Genomic DNA, 10713 nt, shown 5'->3' on the forward strand with positions numbered 1-10713 from the left:
TCATTATACAGGTGCACCTTGTGCTGGGAACAAAAGGCAACTAAAAAATGTGCAACTCTGACAGAAAACACAATGCCACAAATTTTGAGGGAGTGTGCAATTGACATGCTGACTGCAGGAATGTCCACCAGAGCTGTTAACAGAGAATTGAATGTTAATTTCTCTACCATATGTTATTTTAGAGAATTTGGCAGCACGTCCAACTGGCCTAACAACCTCAGACCACGTGTAACCACGCCAGCTCAGGACCTCGACATCTGGCATCTTCACCTGCGGGATCGTCTGAGACCCCGCAGCCACCCAGACAGCTGATGAAACTGAGGAATCTTTCTGTCTGTAATAAAGCCCTTTTGTGGGAAAAAATATCCTTATGATTGGCTGAGCCTGGCGCGCAAGTGGGTGGGCCTGGTACCAAGTGGTTGGGCCATAGCTGCGCCACCTAATTTATTTATTTCAATTGACTGATTTCATTATACGTTTGAAATCGGAAGTTTACATAAACTTAGGTTGGAGTCATTAATGCTGTTTTTTCAACCACTCCACACATTTCTTGTTAACAAACTATAGTTTTGACAAGTCGGTTAGGACATCTACTTTGTGCATGACACAAGTAATTTTTCCAACAATTGTTTACAGACAGATTATTTCACTTATAATTCACTGTATCACAATTCCAGTGGGTCAGAAGTTTACATACACTAAGTTGACTGTGCCTTTAAAAATATTGGAAAATTCCAGAACATTATGTCATGGCTTTAGAAACTTCTGATAGGCTAATTGACATTATTTGAGCCAAATGGAGGTGTACCTGTGGATGTATTCGTACTTTGGTGCGAAAAGTGCAAATCAATCCCAGAACAGCAGCAAAGGACCTTGTGAAGATGCTGGAGGAAACCGATACAAAAGTGTCTATATCCAAAGTAAAACGAGTCCTATATTAACATATCCTGAAAGGCCGCTCAGCAAGGAAGATGCCACTGCTCCAAAACCACCATATAAAAAGCCAGACTATGGTTTGCAACTGCATATGCGGACAAAGATCATACTTTTTGGAGAAATATCCTCTGGTCTGATGAAACAAAAATATAACTGTTTGGGCATAATGACCATCGTTATGTTTGAAGGAAAAAGGGGGAGGCGTGCAAGCCAAAGAACACCATCCCAACCGTGAAGCACGGGGGTGGCAGCATCATGTTGTGGGGGTGCTTTGCTGCAGGAGGGACTGTTGCACTTCACAAAATAGATGGCATCATGAGGGAAGAAAGGTATGTGGATATATTGAAGCAACATCTCAAGACATCAGTCAGGAAGTTAAAGCTTGGTCGCAAATGGGTCTTCCAAATGAACAATGACCCCAAGCATACTTCCAAAGTTGTGTCAAAATGGCTTAAGGACAACAAAGTCAAGGTATTTGAGTGGCCATCACAAAGTCCTGACCTCAATCCTATAGAAAATGTGTGTGTAGAACTGAAAAGGTGTGTGCGAGCAAGGAGGCCTACAAACCTGACTCAGTTACACCAGCACTGTCAGGAGGAATGGGCCAAAATTCACTCAACTTATTGTGGGAAGCTTGTGGAAGGCTACCTGAAAAGTTTGACCCAAGTTAAACAATTTCAAGGCAATGCTACCAAATACTAATTGAGTGTATGTGAACTTCTGACCCACTGGAAATGTGATGAAAGAAATAAAAGCTGAAATAAATAATTCTCTCTAATTTTATTCTGACATTTCACATTCTTGAAATAAAGTGGTGATCCTAACTGACCTAAGACAGGGAATCTTTACTTGGATTAAATGTCAGGAATTGTGAAAAACTGAGTTTAAATGTATTTGGCCAAGGTGTATGTAAACTTCCGACTTCAACGGTATCTCCCCATCGACGGTGAGAATGATTTACAGATATTTCCGCCAGTTGTAACTGCAGAGAAAGTACCCTTCAACTCCATGGAAAAGCACTGGCAGAGCCTACTTTATCTTTGTTTTGTTTTAAAGGTGAGAGTTGAGGGGCGTGCTGAGCTGAAGCATGGTTTACGGGAAATGGGTGCGTGACTTGATGGGGGTGAAAGTGAAAGGAGTTGTGCGGTGAGGATATAAAGCTGTGCCTGGACCACAGTAGCCCATTTATCTGCAGATCCTTGTTTAAAATATTAAGACACAGACAGAGAACAACTAAGACAGAATGTCCTTACGGTTGGCTGCACTTCTTCTGTTGACATCAGTCCTCTGGAGCCATGCAGCAGGTGAGATCCTCTCTTCTACTGCAGAGCTACTGTTATTAACTACTTTTACTCCAAGTTGTTTTCATAGTAACTACTATAATAACGTCTTGGTTACATGATGCTGTGTCTTGATCACTAGTTATCTGTGGAACTGAATACGCTCTTCGTCTTCTCAGGAGAATGTTGAAATGTAATTTTAGTAGAATGCCATACACAGAGAGAATACACAAAGATACAGAGGGGATAGTCTAACCTGTGTTTGTGTGTGTGTGTGTGTGTGTGTGTGTGTCTGCAGCAAACACAGATAAAGCAATGGACTGCTGCATGACAACAACCGATGCCAAACTTCCCCACAGAGTGGTGAAGTCATTCCGTATCCAGACAGTCAGCGGAGGATGTCGGATACCTGCCACTGTGTAAGCAACATTAATCATTCCACACTCTTGTACAATACGTTGCCAAATGTAACACATCACCCTTAACCACAAGTTCATGTTTTCTGGCTGTGTGTGACTGCATTGTTGGAACTATGTCTGATCTAAGTTACTTCTGCCAACAGGTTTGTCACAAGGAAGAATCTTAGACTGTGTGCTCCTCCTGCCACCAATAACAACTGGGTGACCAAACTCATCAAGCAACTGAAGAGGAAATCGCAGAATGGAAAGGACAGAAAAGGGAAAAATGGTGGGATTCTATCTTAAAGTGTGAATAAATGATAGAAGCATAACGTTTTCATGGTCACCACCCATTTTCTTCCATCAAAGGTGAAGATCCACCCGTGTCTGTATTGAACTGTTTCTCCTTGTGCATTATTTCTCCTCAGGCAAGAACAGTAGACACTGAAAGACTGATCCCTGAACATGGAGCTCCAGAACACGTTCTGCAAGAAACAATAATCAGCAGTTGGACACATTTTGTCAATGACATTTTAGAAGTTAGTTCTCATTGTAGGGTGGATGCACCGTGATACTGTTGAATCGATTGAATTCTCCCAGTTGCCATTTTTCTTTTTGACCAACACTGTTTCATGTGTACTTCGTGTACTGCAGAAAAAACACTGCGTCTTTTCTAACCTTTCTCACAGTCACGTTAAGTCCCTATAAGCTGGATTTTGTATTGTATAGATACATTTTAAGTAAATAAAGTGTTTGCTTTTTTAAAGAAATATTGTGTTTTTCATCTCAGTATTAATTATGTATTAATTTTGTCCAGTTAAAGACTTGTCCATGGTTTTTACATTGTACAACATTATTGGGAGTAGTTAGTAGTTCAATTTCCAAGATATTCACATCCATTCATAAAACACAATGATGAACTCCAGCCAGTTGTCTCTGGTGTCAGTAGAGCAGGTTCTAACATCATCAAGGGATTGGTACAGGGAAACATCTGAGTTATAGTCTGTGTTAAACACTGCATGAACCTACACACCTACTTACTTAGGGCTGAGCCGGTGCAATAATATTTTCTCTGCCATGAACAACTCTCTTGGCACTTTACAAGTAATGCATTAACACACTTAAAGACAGATTTACACTTGAACCAAATGTGTTATTCCTTATTCTTATAAACCTTATTCCATAGTTATGCTCTATGGACCTTCTATGTTTAATTTCCTCAAACGCAGAAAAGGCGCAGGCACTTGGTCTGGTCCAAGGTGTGGCCTATAGCATAACTCCATCCAATGATAACAGAATGTCAGCTAGAAGAATGGAGCACTGGGACATCAGCTGCATGTCTCCCTGTAACTCCATCTAATGGCTCATGAGAGTGTGACCTCTATATTCATGGCAGCCCGATGTAGGTGAAGTTTCATCAGGCTACTCCTCTAAACCCCAGACCTGTCAGTTTAAAATACCTCTATAGGTGGGGACAGACTGACTCCTCAGAATGACAGTTGAAATGCAATCGGTCTGTTCAGCCAGGGAGGCGACAGAACATGGGCTGTATTCCTATCCCTGTCAAGTTGCAGTCCACTATCCATAGCATGTGTTTCCAAGACCGCTAAATCTTTCTAACTCATGACTTATGATAAATAGCTCAAATGGGATGTACACTGAAAGTCATTTTTACAGACATCAGATGAGGGTAGTTCACTTCAATGGCAGATTGTCTCCATTGCCTGATACAGGGTCAATTTGGTTGATTTGAGCAGAATCCTCAGTAATGAGGAGGTGAAAGTGAAAGTGTGTCATCTGTTGGTGATTTAGGAAGCTGAGCTAATAATGAGCTTTATAATATTAAGCTTTTTCCCCCCTTTGGCTCCACAGGGAATTTGTACCTGCGCTGTGGATGGCAAAAGGGTAATGGAATACAACATGTAGTGCTGGAGATACTTTGAATATGACCTTAGAGATTCACATGTATCATTTTCTGTGGATTTAATTATTATCAGTAGACGTCTAATTGTAATGTTATATCACAGAAAAGAGCAGCACACATAGGCTCACACCATACAGAGTCTGGAACAGTGGAAACGCGTTCTCTGGAGTGATGAATCACGTTTCACCATCTGGGAGTCTGGCGGACAAACCTGGGTTAGGCGGATGCCAACTGTAAAGTGTGGTGGAGGAGGAATAATGGTCTGAGGCTGTTTTTCAAGGTTTGGGCTAGTCCCCTAGGGGAGGCTAGGCTAGGCCCCCACACTGAAGGGAAATCTTAACACTACAGCATACAATGACATTCTGGACGATTCTGTGCTTCCAACTTTGTGGCAACAATTTTGGGAAGGCCCTTCCTGGTTCTGCATGGCAATACCCCCATGCACAAAGCTAGTCCCATACAGAAATGTTTTTTCAACCTTGGTGTGGAAGAACTTCACTGGCCTGCACAGAGCCCTGACCTCAACTCTGTCGAATACCTTAGTGATGAATTGGAACACCAACTGTGAGCCAGACATCAGTGCCCGACCTCACTAATGCTCTTGTGGCTGAAGCAGTGTTCCAACATCTAGTGGAAAGTCTTCCCATAAAAAGGCTGTTATAGCAGCAAAGTGGGTACCAACCTCATATTAATGCCCATTTTGGAGAAAAAAAATTCACCTTTATTTAACCAGGTTGGACAGTTGAGAACAAGTTCTCATTTACAACTGCGACTTGGCCAAGATAGAGCAAAGCAGTGCAACACAAACATCACAGAGATACACATGGGATAAACAAATGTACAGTCAATAACACAATGGAAAAGTCTATATACAGGGTGTGCAAATGTAGTAAGATTAGGGAGGAAAGGCAATAAATAAGCCATAGTGGAAAAATAACTACAATTTGGCAATTAAACACTGGAGTGATGGATGTATAGAAGATGAATGTGCAAGTAGAGATTCTGGGGTGCAAAGGAGCAAGAAAATAAACAACAATATGGGGATGAGGTAGTTGGGTGGGCTATTTACAGATGGGCTATGTACAGGTGCAATGATCGGTAAGCTGCTTGACAGCTGATGCTTAAAGTTAGTGAGGGAGATATAAGACTCCAGCTTCAGTGATTTTTGCAATTTGTTCCAGTCATTGGCAGCAGAGAACTGGAAGGAAACGCAGCCAAAGGAGGAGTTGTGTCATGCTCTGACCTTAGAGAGATGTTTTATTTCTCTATTTGGTTAGGTCAGAGTGTGATTTGGGTGGGCATTCTATGTTTTCTATTTCTTTGTCTTTTGGCCGAGTGTGGTTCCCAATCGTGGTCTCTGATTGGGAATCATACGTAGGCAGCCTTTTTCCCACCTAATGTTGTGGGTAATTATTTATTTTCTATGTGTGTTTGTGTGCGCCACGGTTGCATCACGTTCAGTTTCTGTTTACCTGTTTTGTTTTGTGAAAGTTTCACTTTATTAAAAGATGTGGAATTACATGCACGCTGCGCCTTGGCTCATCTATGGCAGGGAGATTGAAGACAGTGAACGTGACAAGTTGGCTTTGGGAGTGACCAGTGAAATATACCTGCTGGTGCACATGGGTGGGTGTTACTATGGTGACCAGTGAGCTGAGATAAGGCGGGGCTTTACCTAGCAAAGACTTATAGATGACCTGGAGCCAGTGGGTTTGGCGACGAATATGAAGTGAGGGCCAGCCAACGAGATAATACAGGTCGCAGTGGTGGGTAGTATATGGTGCTTTGGCGACAAAATGGATGGCAGTGTGACAGACTACATCCAATTTGCTGAGTAGAGTGTTGGAAGCTGTTTTGTAAATGACATGGCCGAAGTATAGTCAGTTTTACAAGTGTATTTTTGGCAGCATGAGTGAAGGATGTCTTGTTGCGTAATAGGAAGCCGATTCTAGATTTAATTTTGGATTGGAGATGCTTAATGTGAGGAGGGGAGAGAGGGGACAACCCCATCTTGTGCCCATTTCTAAAGCAATTTCATCAGATAATGTATTATTTGTGTATATTTTTCAAGTGTGACCATTATAAAATATTTGTATTAAATGTATTATTTCAGCTGGAAAGTTGAAGCTTTCAATGTTTTGAAAAGGAAAATCTATATCTTGTTTTTTTGCATATTGTATATTGCATATTCCGGCGCCGACAGAGATGGCCGCCTCGCTTCGCGTTCCTAGGAAACTATGCAGTTTTTTGTTTTTTTACGTGTTATTTCTTACATTGGTACCCCAGGTCATCTTAGGTTTCATTACATACAGTCGAGAAGAACTACTGAACATAAGAGCAGCGTCAACTCACCATCAGTACGACCAAGAATATGACTTTCGCGAAGCGGATCCTGTGTTCTGCCTTTCACCCAGGACAACGGAATGGATCCCAGCCGGCGACCCAAAAAATGACTTCGTAAAAGGGGGAAACGGAGCGGTCTTCTGGTCAGACTCCGGAGACGGGCACATCGTGCACCACTCCCTAGCATTCTTCTCGCCAATGTCCAGTCTCTTGACAACAAGGTTGATGAAATCCGAGCAAGGGTAGCATTCCAGAGGGACATCAGAGACTGTAACGTTCTTTGCTTCACGGAAACATGGCTCACTGGAGAGATGCTATCGGAGTCGGTGCAGCCAACTGGTTTCTCCACGCATCGCACAGACAGAAACAAACATCTTTCTGGTAAGAAGAGGGGCGGGGGCGTATGCTTCATGGTTAACATGACGTGGAGTGATCATAACAACATACAGGAACTCAAGTCCTTCTGTTCACCTGATTTAGAATTCCTCACAATCAAATGTCGACCGCATTATCTACCAAGGGAATTCTCTTCGATTATAATCACAGCCGTATATATTCCCCCCCAAGCAGACACATCGATGGCTCTGAACTAACTTTATTTGACTCTTTGCAAACTGGAATCCATTTATCCGGAGGCTGCATTCATTGTAGCTGGGGATTTTAACAAGGCTAATCTGACCACGACTCCATTTTGTTGATCCCTGCCTACAGACAGAAACTAAAACAAGAAGCTCCCGCGCTGAGGTCTGTTCAACGCTGGTCCGACCAATCTGATTCCACACTCCAAGACTGCTTCCATCACGTGGACTGGGATATGTTTCGTATTGCGTCAGACAACAACATTGACGAATGCGCTGATTCGGTGAGTGATTTCATTAGAACGTGCATTGAAGATGCCGTTCCCATAGCAACGATTAAAACATTCCCAAACCAGAAACCGTGGACTGATGGCAGCATTCGCGTGAAACTGAAAGCCTGAACCACTGCTTTTAATCAGGGCAAGGTGACCGGAAACATGACCGAATACAAACAGTGTAACTATTCCCTCCGCAAGGCAATCAAACAAGCCAAGCGTCAGTATAGAGACAAAGTAGAATCTCAATTCAACGGCTCAGACACAAGAGGTATGTGGCAGGGTCTACAGTCAATCACGGATTACAAAAAGAAAACCAGCCCAGTCACGGACCAGGATGTCTTGCTCCCAGGCAGACTAAATAACTGTTTTGCCCACTTTGAGGACAATACAGTGCCTCTGACACGGCCCGCAACTAAAACATGCGGACTCTCATTCACTGCAGCCGACGTGAGGAAAACATTTAAACGTGTCAACCCTCGCAAGGCTGCAGGCCCAGACGGCATCCCCAGCCGCGCCCTCAGAGCATGCGCAGACCAGCTGGCTGGTGTGTTTACGGACATATTCAATCAATCCCTATCCCAGTCTGTTGTTCCCACATGCTTCAAGAGGGCCACCATTGTTCCTGTTCCCAAGAAAGCTAAGGTAACTGAGCTAAACGACTACCGCCCCATAGCACTCACTTCCTCATCATGAAGTGCTTTGAGAGACTAGTCAAGGACCACATCACCTCCACCCTACCTGACACCCTAGACCCACTCCAATTTGCTTACCGCCCAAATAGGTCCACAGACGACGCAATCTCAACCACACTGCACACTGCCCTAACCCATCTGGACAAGAGGAATACCTATGTGAGAATGCTGTTCATCGACTACAGCTCGGCATTTAACACCATAGTGCCCTCCAAGCTCGTCATCAAGCTCGAGACCCTGGGTCTCGACCCCGCCCTGTGCAACTGGGTACTGGACTTCCTGACGGGCCGCCCCCAGGTGGTGAGGGTAGGCAACAACATTTCCACCCCACTGATCCTCAACACTGGGGCCCCACAAGGGTGCGTTCTGAGCCCTCTCCTGTACTCCCTGTTCACCCACGACTGCGTGGCCACGCACGCCTCCAACTCAATCATCAAGTTTGCGGACGACACAACAGTGGTAGGCTTGATTACCAACAACGACGAGACGGCCTACAGGGAGGAGGTGAGGGCCCTCGGGGTGTGGTGTCAGGAAAATAACCTCACACTCAACGTCAACAAAACTAAAGAGATGATTGTGGACTTCAGGAAACAGCAGAGGGAACACCCCCCTATCCACATTGATGGAACAGTAGTGGAGAGGGTAGTAAGTTTTAAGTTCCTCGGCGTACACATCACAGACAAACTGAATTGGTCCACCCACACAGACAGCATCGTGAAGAAGGCGCAGCAGCGCCTCTTCAACCTCAGGAGGCTGAAGAAATTCGGCTTGTCACCAAAAGCACTCACAAACTTCTACACCGCCTGGTACGGCAACTGCTCCGCCCACAACCGTAAGGCTCTCCAGAGGGTAGTGAGGTCTGCACAACGCATCACCGGGGGCAAACTACCTGCCCTCCAGGACACCTACACCACCCGATGTCACAGGAAGGCCATAAAGATCATCAAGGACAACAACCACCCGAGCCACTGCCTGTTCACCCCGCTATCATCCAGAAGGCGAGGTCAGTACAGGTGCATCAAAGGTGGGACCGAGAGACTGAAAAACAGCTTCTATCTCAAGGCCATCAGACTGTTAGACAGCCACCACTAACATTGAGTGGCTGCTGCCAACACATTGACTCAACTCCAGCCACTTTAATAATGGGAATTGATGGGAAATGATGTAAAATATATCACTAGCCACTTTAAACAATGCTACCTAATATAATGTTTACATACCCTACATTATTCATCTCATATGTATATGTATATACTGTACTCTATATCATCTACTGCATCTTTATGTAATACATGTATCACTAGCCACTTTAACTATGCCACTTTGTTTACATACTCATCTCATATGTATATACTGCACTCAATACCATCTACTGTATCTTGCCTATGCTGCTCTGTACCATCACTGACTCATATCTTTATGTACATATTCTTTATCCCCTTACATTTGTGTCTATAAGGTAGTAGTTTTGGAATTGTTAGCTAGATTACTTGTTGGTTATTACTGCATTGTCGGAACTAGAAGCACAAGCATTTCGCTACACTCGCATTAACATCTGCTAACCATGTGTATGTGACAAATAAAATTGGATTTGATTTGATTTGAACTAAACCATGTTCTTGTACTTGTTTGTGTCTATTTCAAAAATAAAACTTTGTTGTGTTACAGTCTTAATTTACAATGTATTAAAATTATATTTTTTTGGCGCTGGCCTTCACACAACACCCTATATTTTTACAAATTAATTTAAATGAATGCTGAAATGTCTTGAGTCAATACGTATTCAACCCCTTTGTTATGGTAAGCCTAAATTCAAATTTGCTTAACCTCTCTAGGGTACGTGGGATGGTAGCGTCCCACCTCGTCAACAGCCAGTGAAACTGCAGGGCGCCAAATTCAAAACAACAGAAATCGCACTTCTCCTTAATGCAACCGCTGTGTCAGATTTCAAAAACACTTAACAGCAAAAGCATACTTTGCGTTTATGTTAGCTAGCCACAGAAACACATACAGCCATTTTCCAGCCAAGGAGTGTCAAAAAAGTCAGAAATAGCATTAAAATAGCATTAAAATTAATCACATCCCTTTGATGATCTTCATCTGGAGGCACTCCCAGGTCTCCGTGTTAGACAGTAAATGTTTGTTTTGTTCGTCTTTATGCCCCTCCTTTTTGTTTACGCGTTTTGTCCAGTAATCCGAATGCAGAAGGCGCATGCACTAATTCCAGGACAAAACATTTTTTTAAAGTACAATAAAAGTTTGTAGAAACATGCCAAACGATGTT

At 43.3% G+C, this 10713-nt stretch overlaps 1 protein-coding gene across 1 annotated transcript; it reads left to right on the plus strand.

The window, feature by feature from the left end:
- The first annotated feature begins 2081 nt into the window (after positions 1-2081).
- LOC115147025 (C-C motif chemokine 19-like) lies at positions 2082-3384 on the plus strand. The gene is made up of 4 exons (XM_029689018.2): positions 2082-2240; positions 2515-2635; positions 2779-2903; positions 3043-3384. Exons 1-4 carry the CDS (start codon positions 2180-2182, stop codon positions 3060-3062), a joined length of 327 nt encoding a protein of 108 aa, XP_029544878.1. The 5' UTR covers positions 2082-2179; the 3' UTR covers positions 3063-3384.
- The last annotated feature ends 7329 nt before the right edge of the window (positions 3385-10713 follow it).

This window comes from Oncorhynchus nerka, linkage group LG19 (assembly GCF_034236695.1).
Source record: "Oncorhynchus nerka isolate Pitt River linkage group LG19, Oner_Uvic_2.0, whole genome shotgun sequence".
In the NCBI taxonomy this organism is placed as follows: domain Eukaryota; kingdom Metazoa; phylum Chordata; class Actinopteri; order Salmoniformes; family Salmonidae; genus Oncorhynchus; species Oncorhynchus nerka.